A 14814-nucleotide genomic window follows, 5' to 3' on the forward strand; every position below is an offset into this window, starting at 1 on the left:
CAATGCTTCTACTGTTTCGCTTTCGATTTTCTCCTGGCTAGTCTGCTTTTGACTTCCTCCTTGCTCGATCCATTATGGGTTATTTTGCTGCCTAGGTACCAGAATTCCTTAACTTCACCTACTTCGTGATCATCGATCCTAACGTGAAGTTTCTCGCTGTTCTCATTACTGATAATTCTTATAACTTTCGCCTTTCTTCTATTTACACTAGATCCATCTTCTTTACTCATTAGTTTGCTCCATTCAGAAGACCCTGTAATTCTTCTTCACTTTCACTGAGGGTAGCAGCGTCATCAGCAAATCTTATCTTTCATATCCTTCACCCTGCATTTTAATCCAGTCCTCGAAATTTCCTTTTATTTTACTAATTGCTTCTCCCATGTATAGATCGAATTGTACAGGCGAAAGACTTCACCCCTGCCTTACACCCTTTTTAGTTCAAGCACTTCGTTCTTGATCTTCCAGTCCTATTGCTCTGTCTTGGTTCTTGTACATGTTGTGTAACATCAGTCATTCCCTGTACATTACCCACATTTTTATCAGAATTTTGAACATGTTGCACCATTTAGCACTGTCGAATCCTATAAATGTGTCCTGATTGTTTATCAGTCTTGCTTCCATTATCAGCCAAAGAGTCGGAACTGTCAGAACGGCCTCTATGATGCCTTTACGTTTCCTGAAACCAAATTTATCATCATCTAACCGAATCTCGATGTTTTATTTCCATTCTTTTGTGTATCATTCTTGTCAGCAACTTGGATACATGAGCTGATGTGCGATAATTCTCGCTCTTTCTATCTTCAGAATTATGCGTATGATGCTGTACCGAAGGTCAGATGATATATCGCCGGCCTCGTATATTCTACACACCAACGTGAATAGTCATTTTGTTGCAGTTTCCCCCTAATGATTTTAGAAATCCCGAATGAATTTTATCAAACCCTTCTGAGTTATTTGACCTTAACTCGTTCAAAGTTCTTTTATTTTCTGGTTCTAGCACTGGATACTCTTTCGTTTCTTTGTCTTCTCCTATTCATACGACATCAGGCAAGTCTTACCCCTTGCCAAGGCCTTCAGTGACATTTTTCCATCCATCCGGCCTCTACTCTACATTTAACAGTGTACCTCCCATTCCAGTTTAATTTTAGCGCCCTTGCTTTGACTTTTCTATATGCTGAATCCGTCATTCCGACAGTCATTTCTTCTTTGTTATCCTTGCAGTTTTTATCCAGGACTCTCCTTCGCCGTATTTCCTATACATTTCATTCCTAAGGGATTTGTGCTTCGGTACTCCTGAATTTTCTTGAACATTTCTGTACTTCCTTTTTTCGTAAATCGACTAAATTATTTCTTCTGTTATCCATGATTACTTGGCAGTTACCTTCCTTGTACCCACAGTTTTCTTTCCAGCTTCTGTGTTTGCCTTTTTAGGAATGTACATTCCTCTTCAACTGAAACGCCTACTGAGCTATTCATTATTGCATTATCTATAGAATCAGAGAAGTTCACATGTGGCACTTCATTCCTTAGTACTTCCGTATGCCACTTCCTTGCGCATGGAACCTACCTAACTAGTCTCTTGTACTTGAGCTTACTCTTCATTCTCACTTAAATGTCATTTCAGTCTATATCTGCTCCTTGGTAAACCTTACAATCCAATATATAATTTCGGTATCTCTGAATGACTGTGATGTAATCTAACTGGAATATACCCGCGTTTCCAACAATACCTCCTCCTCTTGTGATTCTTGAACAGAGTATCCACTATTGCTACCTGATACTTATTTTGTATTACCAAGCCTTTCTTCTAGTCCCTCCCTACAACGGCATTCCAATCGCCCATGACTGTTAGATTTTTGTCTCCCTTTACGTCTGACCAGAAATACTTGTCTTCCCTCCAATTCACTTCACTGACCTTATCATTACAGTATATCTAAATTCTTTTTCAGATTTGCTAATTTCTCTATCACGTTCGAACTTCCGATATTCAACGCCCCAACTCTTAGAACGTTACCCTTTCGATGGTTATGCAGTTTTTTTCTCTTGGCAATCTTCCCCTCTGCATTTCCCTCCCAGAGACCCTAATGGGGGACCAGTCAGGAATCTTTTGCCCGTGGAGAGATCATTATGACACTTTTGCAACTACAGGCCACATGTCCTGTGGATACGCATTACATGACTTTAACGCCATGGTTTCCATTGCCTTCTGCATCCTCACGCCGTTGATCATTGTTGATTCTCCCGCCTTGAAGATGCAGCTTCCCAACCCAAGGCAAGACAGTGCACTGCGCCTCTGCACACTTCTCTACCCTCATTCACAAGGCCGTTGGCAAAATGAGGGTGGCTGCTTATGCCGGCAACCATCGGCCGCCATTGATGGTGTTTTTTATACAAAGTTTAAGCGATGGTATGGTTCGAACCCCCGACCGAGGACTTTTTGATTAATACGATACTGAAGTGCGTGTGTTATTCTGAAACAGGCATTGCGGTGACCACAGCCATTACGAAACACTTCAAATGAATTCGTAATTGCGAGTAAGGACTACCATAAGCTGTAAGATGGAATGGTGACAGTTAAAATTTGTGCCGGAGCGTGACTTCAACCCAGATTTCCCGCTTACCAATTTTTTGTTTTCCTTTATTGAGTTTCGATTCCCCCTAAAGGGGGTGGGCTGGCAGCAGCTTATTACGCCGCTCTTCATCCTACAGAATTTGTTTTAAAAAGATGAAGATAATAAAAAATAATAACAGTTGGCGATAAAATCGGTGACTTAAAGGTAAAATGACAGAAAATTCTGGAGCTTAAAACATAAAACACAGGGTTGATGATGCTAATAAAATACACAGGAAGCAGAAAAAATAATAGATAGACAATTAAAAAACACGTCGACAGTCTGGGTTCTGTTCGCAAAAGATATAAAACGCACACCCAGCGACAGCATGATTTCTGTTCGCAACACTGTGGAAAGACGCACAACACTGAACACTCACTTAAACACTGCACTAAAAAGTTGGCACAAATGTGACATACCACACCCAAGAGCAAGTGGGGGACACTGGTCAGATGATGGGAAAAAAGGGGGGGAAGGAGAGGAAAAGTGAAGGGGGAGGGGGGAAAGGAGCCAATGGAAGATGAGGATCCATAAGAGGGGTGGGGGGGGGGGCTGAGCAGACGTGCCAGGGAGTGGGTTGGTTGGTTGGTTTTGGGGAAGGAGACCAGACAGCGTGGTCATCGGTCTCATCGGATTACGGAAGGATGGGGAAGGAAGTCGGCCGTGCCCTTTCAGAGGAACCATCCCGGCATTTGCCTGGAGCGATTTAGGGAAATCACGGAAAACCTAAATCAGGATGGCCGGACGCGGGATTGAACCGTCGTCCTCCCGAATGCGACAGGGAGTGGGGAAGGCAGAGGAGGGGAGTACAAAAGGACTCTGGGGGGGGGGAGGGGAGAAAGGAGAATGGGAGAGGGTAGGCGGGGAGAAAACACAGGATGAAAGGGGGGAGGAAGAGGGAGCCCAGGGAAAGGACAGAGGAAAAGAGGGGAGTGAGGATCAGAGTTGATAGGAGGGATAAATGGAGATAGAGAGGGCACCATCTGGGAGGGGGAGTTGATGGAAGCCACCTTGGGAAAGGAGATGTAGGGTGTAGAAATGGAGGGTAGGGGGGATACAACAGTGAGCCTGCTTACCACGAGCGGTCGCCTTATTATTTGGATATCTGTGCACGACACATGGCCAGAACAAACTTCCATTAAGACCTGTATGCATACATCCATTATGTACACTACTGGCCATTAAAACTGCTACACCACGAAGATGTGCTACAGACGCGAAATTTAACCGACAGGAAGAAGATGCTGTGATATGCGAAAGATTAGCTTTTCAGAGCATTCACACAAGATTGGCTCCGGTGGCGACACCTACAACGTGCTGACGTGAGGAAAGTTTCCAACAGATTTCTCATACACAAACAGCAGTTAAGCGGCGTTGCCTGGTGAAACAACGTTGTTGAGATGCCTCGTGTAAGGAGGAGAAATGCGTACCATCAGGTTTCCGACTTTGATAACGGTCGGATTGTAGCCTATCATGATTGCGGTTTATCGTATCGCGACATTGCTGCTCCCGTTGGTCGAGATCCAATGACTGTTAGCAGAATATGGAATTAGTGGAATCATCCCATGTAGGCTTTCATGGCCGGCGTCTTCATCAGTAAACACTTTCGGGCTAAGTTGCCGTAGTCGATCTATAGAACTTCTTCTCCCTGACGTTTCGTTCTCAACTACGGAATTAGTGGGTTCAGGAGAGCAATACGCAACGCCGTGCTGGATCCCAAGGGCCTCGTATCACAAGCAGCCGAGATGCCAGGTATCTTATCCGCATGGATGTAACGGATAGTGCAGCCACGTCTCGATCCCTGAGTCAACAGATGAGGACATTTGCAAGACAACAACCATCTGCACGAACAGTTCGACGACGTTTGCAGCAGCATGGACGGCAGCATGCACGTACAGCTCAGAGACCATGAGTGCGGTTAACCTTGACGCTTCATCACAGACAGGAGCGCCTGCGATGGTGTACTCAGCCGGCCGGTGTGGCCGTGCGGTCTAGGCGCTTCAGTCTGGAACCGCGTGACCGCTCCGGTCGCAGGTTCGAATCCTGCCTCGGGCATGGATGTGTGTGATGTCCTTAGGTTAGTTAGGTTTAAGTAGTTCTAAGTTCTAGGGGACTAATGACCACAGATGTTAAGTCCCATAGTGCTCAGAGCCATTTGAACCATTTGATGGTGTACTCAACGATGAACCTGGGTGCACGAATGGAAAAACGTCATTTTTTCGGATGAATCCAGGTTCTCTTTACAGCAACATGATGCTCGCATCCGTGTTTGGCGACATCGCGGTGAACTCACATTGGAAGCGTGTATTCGTCATCGCCATACTGGCGTATCACCCGGCGTGATGGTATGGGGTGCCATTAGTTACCCGTCTCGGTCACCTCTTGTTCGCACTGACGGCACTTTGAATAGTGGACGTTACATTTCAGATGTGTTACGACCCGTGGCTCTACCCTTTATTCGATCCCTGCGATACCGTACGTTTCAGCAGGATAATGCACGACCGCATACTGCAGATCCTGTAAGGGCCTTTCCCGACAGAGGAAATGTTCGACGGCTGCCCTGGCCAGCACATTCTCCAGGACGCTCACCAATTGAAAACGTCTGGTCAATGGTGGCAGAGCAACTGACTTGTCACAATCCGCCAGTCACTACTCTTGATGAACTGTGGTATCGTGTTGAAGCTGCATGGTCAGCTGTACCTGTACACGTCATCCAAGCTCAGTTTGACTCAATGCCCAGTAGTATCAAGGCCGTTATTACGGCCAGAGGTGGTTGTTCTGGGTACTGATTTCTCAGGATCTATGCACACAAATGGCGTGAAAATATAATCACATGTCAGATCTAGTATAATACATTTGTCCAATGAATACCCGTTTATCATCTGCATTTCTTCTTGGTGTATTAATTTTAATGGTCATTAGTGTATATTCCCGTACAGATCAGACGTTGTACTGGAAAGTTGCTTGCCCGGTATCGGCAGATAAATACTATATTGCATTGCCCGTGTTATATAGTATTTATCTGCCGATGCCCAGGCAAGTAGGTAAACAAATTTTGTGCTAGAGTGGATGGCATTTCGTCTACAGTGCTGGCATGTGAGTAAGTGTTACGCGCGTATGAACGCCTCCTGAAAGTCACCACATATTCATCCCCTTCTGTGCGACACCACATGTCGTTGAGAAAGTGCCGCCCAGTTTGACTCGTACTTTCCTCTGCAGTGCCGCCGAACATCATCGACGAAGAATCTACGCAGTCTTCAGTGGCGGTCCGCGAACATCAGAACATCACGCTCACCTGCAAGGCCGACGGCTTCCCCTCGCCCAAGATCATGTGGCGCAGGGAAGACGGACAAGCCATCAACATAGATCGCCGCAAGAAAGGTGAGCCATTTTTATCACTATCTTTTATGCCAGGAATATTTAGTTGCACTCAGAACTCTTACAGACACTAGTTTGTGGTTTACTTCTCATGCTCTTCGATCAGACACGAAATCAAAGAGTAACACACGTGAGATGCAGCAGAATCGGTTCTGTGAAATTACGGATCCCACGGTTTTTGGATCCCACGGACCCTTTGTTGATTCACCATGCGAATTATAAAGACCATCCAGTAAAACTAAACAAAAGCCCGCGTAATTTGATCTAATTTTTCGCAGAGAGCATCACAAAATTTTCTGACCATTAATACAACAGTACTCTGATTGTTATCTTTGATAAGATCTTGAAAATAGGATTTTCTGTCGCTTACTCCGGATGTAGCGTATCTTGTTGGATCAGAAGTCAATTTTATAACGGTTGCATTGGAAGCTCTTCCAGGTTGCAGTAAAAGTGATAAGTTTCACAACATAGTTTTGTGTTGACCATTTGTACAGCTTGTTCGCAATTCAGATAACAGCGTGTGAAGTGCCTTCTAATTCAGATGTAGGATAAATTATATCGTCACTAGCGTGATCTCCTTCTTCAGAAATATTCTCTTCACTGGAAGACGCATTAGCTAATGCTTGCAAGTGCTCATCGGAAATAACCCGTTTCGACACGATAGCCACACATAAATTACTAGATTACAAACATGGGCTGCGTCTACAGCAAACATTTGATGGTAAAGTACTACAGTGTGATTCACGAACGATGGCGGTTCGCGCATTTCCAGGCAAAGACGAGGATTGCATAATTAGAAACGAGAGTTGCGGTACGCCCATGCGCGTGCTTTTCGCCTGAAGAAAGCTTATATCCTTCAAAGTACGTCTCCCGCTTGTTTCTGCTGAATTTATCACTTACCTCCATTACCAGCGATGACAACTTACAGCAAATGGAATAGAAATTCACTAAACAAGTCTCTACTATCACGTTTAATGCTCGAATTAGCTGCGGCATTAACAACAGAGCGCTCACAATGCTACTGAATGCTCATTGGCTTTCGAAGAATGGTCCGCAGCTCTTGGTCGTGCGGTAGCGTTCTCGCTTGCCGCGCCATGGTTCCCGGGTTCGATTCCCGGCGGGGTCAGTGATTTTCTCTACCTTGTGATGACTGGGTGTTGTGTGATGTCCTTAGGTTGGTTAGGTTTAAGTAGTTCTAAGTTCTAGGGGACTGATGACCATAGATGTTAAGTCCCATAGTGCTCAGAGCCATTTTTCGGAGAATGCGTGACCCACGTGCCCAGAACAAGCCTAAAGTCGATCGTCATCGTTCTTAACTCCAACTATAATCACGTAAACGCTTTGATAATTTAAATGTAAGAACAGACTTCCATTGCTGTGTAACATTTGAACAATACGCAAGCGAAGATCTGCATTTTTACAAAAGAAGCATTATGCATTTGTCTGAGCTCTGTAGAAATAAAACTTTATGTTAATTTTTGGATACCCGGGTCATATAGACCCAAGGAACCCAGGCGTAACAAATTAAGATACTCTACCGTGTGTCTTCAAAACATTGGATGAATAGAAACTCTCCACAGGTCGCCGCCGAACTCACTGACTGTGGTCAGCCAGGGTCGTGTAGAACAGTGATTAATCGCTGTACACAGTGTGATGCCATTCATCAGCAGTCCATGCTTCCCAGCCACAGCAGCACGACTGATGACCTTAGCTGTTTAGTCCCCCTTAAACATCCCCCACAGCAGCACTCCAGATGCACCCATACGTGTTGTGGTGTTAACGGCAGCCTACGCATGGGACGTTACTTCCCTAGCTCGGCTGCTGCTAGTCTCCGACCAGTAGTGCAGAATGAATAAAGAATGCTGCAGGGAGCCTATTGCTTTTTCTCGAGTGGCAGGGAGAGAGATGTTACGGGGCTACGATGTAACTAGGGCATACAGTAGGGCGATCCAACATTGGGCCACTGTCTGCTGTCGCACACATGTATGTCTGCCCCACATTCCCATTTAGTGCAACATTGCGGCATTGTCTGCTGGCTCAAGCGAGTGTGTCTGCCCCACATTCCCATTCAGTACAATATCACAGCATTGTCTGCTGTCTCACATGAGCATGTTGTGGGGCGGCGGTTGAGTAGAAATTTTTTTGATGTTGGTTGTTAAATATATTACCGCTGCATTAATGTTTGCTTGCTGTCAGTTTCTAGCTTTTGAAATGCTGTTATGCTGTCTTTCGCCGTTCTCAACACTGGCTCTCTATTTACTTTGTAGACCCCCAGAAAGCGATTTGACAAAACCTGAAGCCTGTAAATAGAGTTCCTAGTGCCCACTTCCTTGAGATTACAATTATAGCTGCAGCTTGTAGCTCTGTAGAGTCAGGAAGTTGTTCGGGATTTCTAATCAAAGACGACTTTCCAAAATAGTTGAGTATATTCTCAAAATCACAAATATACACACAAATATCCCTCCAACCTAACTAACAGAACAGTTCAGAGTCTATTGCGCCAATGCAACTATAAATGTCCGAAATAATTGTTGAAATGAATGCTCGCCATAATTTGATGAAATATCTCATCAAACGCCACGCTATATTAGTAGTAGAATGTCTGTCCCGCGACGGCACGTGAAAATACGACAATACGCACACTGAGGCTAGATAATGAAAATCATTCCCGAATTAACACTTTACTTGAAACGCTTTACTGGTTACGCGCATCTCGAGTAACAGAATACGGCACCCGAGGCTGTTAGTAGCACTGATACTGGCGCGGCGCGATTCCCGACACAGATGGCGTGTCATTCAGCGTCTGGAGAGAACTGGGGCCTTGGCTTCCTCGCACAGTGCTCTTATATATAAAGCCGGGGTGCGGACCGCTGAGAAAACGCTCGATCAAATCGGCTGTCTCGACTAGCCGCTGTGCTAGTAACGCACCACTTCAAGTTGCATAATAAATTTTAGCTTCTCTTGCTGAAGGCCGATGAAGCTCCTAATTTAACTGTGCATTCAGCACGCAGGGAAGTATTGATAATAAATTTTTGACGTGGCTAACTTTAATAACTTAGGCGAGAGAATTAATTTAATTGCACTGCACGCAGCAGATGGGCTCTGAACTGTCCCTTCTGAGATCCGCTATTGCTATAATTTAATAGATATTTGAAAGAAACTTTTTACAGCTTCATCATCATAGCGGACCTCCAACCTATTAAAATCTAAACATCCTAGTATGATTTATAAGCTCACTTAATCTATCTTGCTTCCTCTAGTTTTGAGATGAAAACCACAAAATCATGAATTTACACTAACATCTTAATTTGTGAAATCCAAAGTACTATTTTTATTAAATCATTATGAAAGCTGAATCTAAATACAAATTTTGCAGTCTCTAGCTCTTTTTTGTGCCGCCAATTATTTTTATAGAAAGACGTCCAAATAAAGGAAACGGCTGAAGTTATCAAGCTGATATTTAACACACATTAGTTTATCATTATTCCAGACATACTAGGAAAGTTTTATGTCATTTGCTTGATTTTTAAGGTATTGCGCAACATCTATGACGTCAGAGCTAGCAGACTGACTAACACACAATGGAAACTGATGTGAATTTGCTGCAGCGTGAGTAGGCTGCTTCCCTACAATGTCTGCCCCACATTCCCATTCAGGGCAACATCGCAGCATTGTCTGCTGTCGCACACGAGTATGTCTGCCCCACATTCCTATACAGTGCCACATCATGACGTTATCTGCTGCCTCACGTGATTGTGTCTGGCCCCACATTCCCATACAGTGCAGCATTCGGCCATTGTCCACTGTCTCTCACGAATATGTGGCGTCTCCATGCCTTTAAGATACAATGCTGTCCGTGACCATCACACACCCTGTTGCGCCTGGTAACAGCACTACACACGAGTAACACTAATGCACTATGGTGGCGATTCTACCTTTATTACAAAATTGCAGCTCTCATTATTTACATGCACACCATGTCTTCAGGGTACTTTTTCGTCAGATAATGTATTACTCAAACATTTTTGTAAAACTTTATTGCCAAATTTCTCTTTATAATCAATACGGGTATCACTCGTGGTCCGAAAATATTGCGATCCAACGTAGTTGCATAGCAACCCGTCAGTTCTGTATTGTTATGCATAATATAGCATTGACGAATTGTATAGTAACTACAATCGATCTGAAGGTGTGCAATATACAAAACAAACTGTTAACCATAATCACTTTAAAGGCAAATGTTGACAATAGAAAATGATAAAAACTACTAAAATAGCAATATTATTCTCCTCATTTGCATACGTTATTTTCTACATTCTAGCCATTCGTTGAACAACAGCCGATTACTTCAGAACGATTTAAATGTGGTATCTCGATCGGTGATTTTTGTAACACATTTCGTTCCCTACCTTCAACGCTACAGCTGTCTGTTCGACCTATAATCCACTCAAATATGGTGGACGTTAAAGACAAATACCAGGCGAGCTGGTAGTGAGGCGGAGGAAATCAGATTCAGGAATATTTAGCAGAGGATTTCCAGTTCCAGAAATTCGTTGAAACCATGGACATTCTGAAAGCAATACACAATCGGTGAATAAAGCTTCTCGTAATACTTCCTGGTCTCGAACCTGCGACCTTTGCCTTTCACGGGCAAGTGCTCTATCAACTATGCTACCCGAGCACTCACTTACTTCCGTCAGTATCTCATCTCCTAACTTCCAAACTTCTCAGAAGTTATCCCAGTGGGACTAACACTCCTGGGAGAAAGGATATTGCGGATGTATGCCTTATGCACAGTCTCTGGGATTTTTCCCTCAATGAATTTTCACTCTGCAGCTGAGTGTGCGTTTTTTTTTTTATCAGACGAGAAAACTTGCTGTAGTTGAACAGCGGGACGATGGGTCGCAGATAATATAAACGAAGCCTAATGTAAGTGCATGTGTATTTAGCATGCATTTACTAACTGTAGTGAAGTGAAGTTGATGACGTGTTCTGGATTCGAAGTACGTATACAACGTTACATGCATTCTCTGCGCGAAAGCAATGGAAATACTATCGCTGACAGAGCTGATGAAGTAGAGTTACTAACTACAACCTTCCAAAGTTCCTTCACCAAAGAAGACGAACATGCCAGCATGGTTAACTTAGTACTAGATATCCTCGGAGTAGAGTAGAAACTGAAAACACCTAATAAAAGCAAGTTTTACAGTCCAAACTGTATACACATTAGTTTCCTTTCAGAGTATGCTGATGCAGTAGTTCCATACTTAGCACCGAAAGATTCGTACCTAAAGACTAGAAAGTAGCACAGGTCACACCAATATTCAAAAAAGGCAATAGGAATCCTCCACTGAATTACAGGCTCATATCATTAACGTTGATGTGCAGCAGGATTTTGGAACATATATTATGTTGGAACATTATGAATTACCTCGAACAGAACGGTGTATTGACACATAGTCAACACGGATTTAGAAAAAGTTAGCTCTTTACTCACACGGAGTGTTGAGTGCCGTCGATAATGGACTTCAAACGGATTCCGTATTTCTAGATTTCCAGAAGTTTTTTTTTTTTTTTTTTTTTTTTTTTTTTACCCAGTATCTCACAAGCGGTTTGCAATCAAATTTCGTGATTATGGAATATCGTCGCAGTTATGGGGCTTGATTCGTGATTTCCTGTTTGAGAGGTAACTGACGGAAAGTTGTCGAATAGAACAAAAGTGATTTATAGCGTTCCCCAAAGTAGTGTTGCTGTTTCTTATCGATATAAACGATATAGGACATACTCTGAGGAGTCGTCTTGGGTTGTTTGCAGATGACGCTGTTGTTTATCGTCTAGGAAAGTCGTTAGAAGGTCAAAACAAACGGTAAAATTATTTAGAAAAATTATCTGTACGGTGCGAAAATTGGCAACTGATCCTAAGTAATGAAAAGCGTGAGATCACCCACACGAGTACTAAAAGGAGTCCGTAAAACTTCGGTTACACGACAAGTCAGTGAAATCTAAAGGCCATAAAGTCAACTAATTACATAGGATTTACAATTACGAACAACTTAGATTGGAAAGAACATACAGAAAATGTTGTGGGGAAGGCGAACCAAAGGGTGCGTTTTATTGGCAGAACACTAAGAAGATGCTACAGATGTAATAAAGAGACTACGCTTGTCCGTCCACTTTTGAAGTACTGCTGTGTGGGATGGGATCGTTACCAGACTGGATTAAGGGAAAGTTCAAAGAAGGACAGCCCGTTTTGTATTATCGAGAAATAGGAGAGTGGGTGTCACGGACATGATACAGGATTTGGGGTGGACCTCATGAACCCTCTGCCAGGTACTTAAGTGTGAGTTGCGGAACAGCCATGCAGATGCGGATGTAAATGTACACATGAGTTACAGCTAATGTTAGGAATTATAAAAACGTGTTACCGTTAATATATGCCTCGACTAATTTTACATATTATGTACAGGTATTTATTTGTCCTGTCAAGCTGAAAATCTAACTGTACGTCTCAGCATGGTTTTTAAGAAAAACAACGCGAAAATATACATTGAATTTCAGATTTAGTGACTTATGTCGCTCATACACAAGGAGGTGCAAGTTACATCAACCTCACGCACTCTAATGGTGCTTTTATTTCTTTCTTCTTTGTCTAGAGCTAACACTGTGAAGATATTACGTCCGTTATTAACATCAAAGTTAACCCTTTCTTCTCCTACCCTTGGCATGACGCAGTTTATCTTGAGAAAGCAGATCCTGCAGCGAAACTTGTTGCGAACTGATTATTTTCAGCTGTTTGTTTCGTTTAGTGACACATTGACACCAGGAATTCGTTGTTGAAATATTTGAAATACTGAGATGAGAAACTTCCTGGCAGATGAAAACTGTGTGCCGGACAGAGACTCGAACTCGGGACCTTTTCCTTTGGCTGGCAAGTGATTTACCAACTGAGCCACCCAAGCTGCGAACCTTTAGAAGGTAGGAGACGAGGTACTGGCAGAATTGAAGCTGTGAGGATGCGTCGTAAATCGTGCTTGGGTAGCTAAGTTGGTAGAGCACTTGCCCACGAAAGGCAAAGGTCCCGAATTCGAGTCTCGGTCGAGCACACAAGTTTAATCTGCCAGCAAGTTTCATACCACCGTACACTCTGCTGCAGAGTGAAAATCTCTTCTGGTTTGAGATGAGAAGTTTGTTTGTAGTGCAAGAGAACTGAAGGTCTAACATCATACAAAACCTTACGTTTTTCATTTTTCCAGTCTGATTTTCTTTTCTTGTAATTCAACAATCGTGCACTACTATTAGATTACTTCACATGTTCCCATGCTAAACGAAAGCTTCTTCAGTACGACAGTCTTAGACATCTGCCCTTCCAAAAGGAACACTAAAACAAATTGGCCTTATTTTTGCCACAAAATATCAGCGTTTTTCATAACTGCTAACGTAGAATTTTCTTAAAACGGAGTCTACAACAGCCTCTCATCTTAATCGCACCTTTCAAGTATCTATTTTTTTTTGGCAACACATTTTAGGGCATCGATTGTATAGTAATTTCTAATTTAGTAACACTCGGCAAAATATCTATCACACTGCCAGTACCCTCTTGTGATTGGGACACAAATTGGAGAAGTCTGCAGACCGACTGATCCGAAACTGTCTGCATGTCCGGCCATAGTGGTATTCTGGTGCGCTGTTAACATCGAAAATGAATCCTGAGCACTCTTGGTGAACGGTGAACAACCTTAGGTTTTGTGTTTACTGGTTTCGGTCACTTACTGACCATCTGCCATGCAGGTGTGCTCAAAGGAGGTGGCGTTCGTGGAGTTCGTGAAACCTGCTCCGTTCACTGCGATCACCTACCAGCATAGTATGAGACCTGAAGATTGTCAGTATGTCGCAGAAACCGGTAACCTTAGAAATAAAGGTTTATTGCGGTCGAGACTTTTTACGTTCATTTTAAATGTTTCCTGAGTCTGAGGGCTGTAAGTCTGTTCTTGCGGTGACACTTTTTTACACTGTCAGTACTGTTGAGACTTCGGACTACGACAGACCCACTTCAACTCGTCCAGGAATTTAAGCTACAAACCAAGGTGCACGATACATCTTTCACGAGTTACACCGAAAAGCGTCGACATAGAACCACCATCTACTCACAGTGGAAAGACAAAGAATTCTCTGACACATAACGTTATTTTCGGTTACCCCTAGTCTGCTCTATGCAGGTGACACCTTGCCCTAAACAGGACAAAACTTTACTTTTATATATTCCTCTTTTCCCGCTTATGCTAGCGCGCAGGGTAGCCGCTCGGTCTAGGGCGCCTTGCCACAGTTCGCGCGATTTCCTCCGTCGCAGGTTCGAGTCCTCCCTCGGGCATGGGTGTATGTGTTGTCCCTAGCGTAAGTTATGTTAAGCTAGATTAAGTCGTGTGTAAGCCTAGTGACCGATGACCTCAGTAGTTTGGTCCCATAAAAACACCTACAGCCGTCCTTAACATTTTATTTTATTTTGTCGCTACCAGTAATGCTGGCAACTGATGGGTTATGCATGGGGACCTTATCAACCTGTACCGCATCAAAACAGCCTGAAGATGACGCAATGAAGCGTCGTAACTGGTAGCGACAAAATAAAGTAAAATCCTACTGACGGCTGTAGGTGTTTTTATTTTTTGTCACGTTAATAATTGAGGACGTAGGATGCAAGTACTACTCTTAGATGAAGATCTTGTCACAGGAGAGGAATTCGTTGCGGGCCGCATCAGACTGTTCAGAGAACTGATTAAAATAAATCACTCAGTTTCATCTCCGATGGTTCTTGCTTTGTATAGCTCCC

At 43.4% G+C, this 14814-nt stretch overlaps 1 protein-coding gene across 1 annotated transcript in view; it reads left to right on the forward strand.

The window, feature by feature from the left end:
- The window catches only part of LOC126234528 (lachesin-like), a 344777-nt gene that overhangs the window by 144053 nt on the left and 185910 nt on the right, over nucleotides 1–14814 (forward strand). The window contains exon 3 of the mRNA XM_049943226.1: nucleotides 5832–5993. Coding sequence (XP_049799183.1) covers nucleotides 5832–5993 — 162 coding nt within the window. The remainder of the gene's footprint in view (nucleotides 1–5831; nucleotides 5994–14814) is intronic.

The sequence above is a fragment of the Schistocerca nitens genome, chromosome 1, assembly GCF_023898315.1.
Source record: "Schistocerca nitens isolate TAMUIC-IGC-003100 chromosome 1, iqSchNite1.1, whole genome shotgun sequence".
NCBI classification, from domain to species: domain Eukaryota; kingdom Metazoa; phylum Arthropoda; class Insecta; order Orthoptera; family Acrididae; genus Schistocerca; species Schistocerca nitens.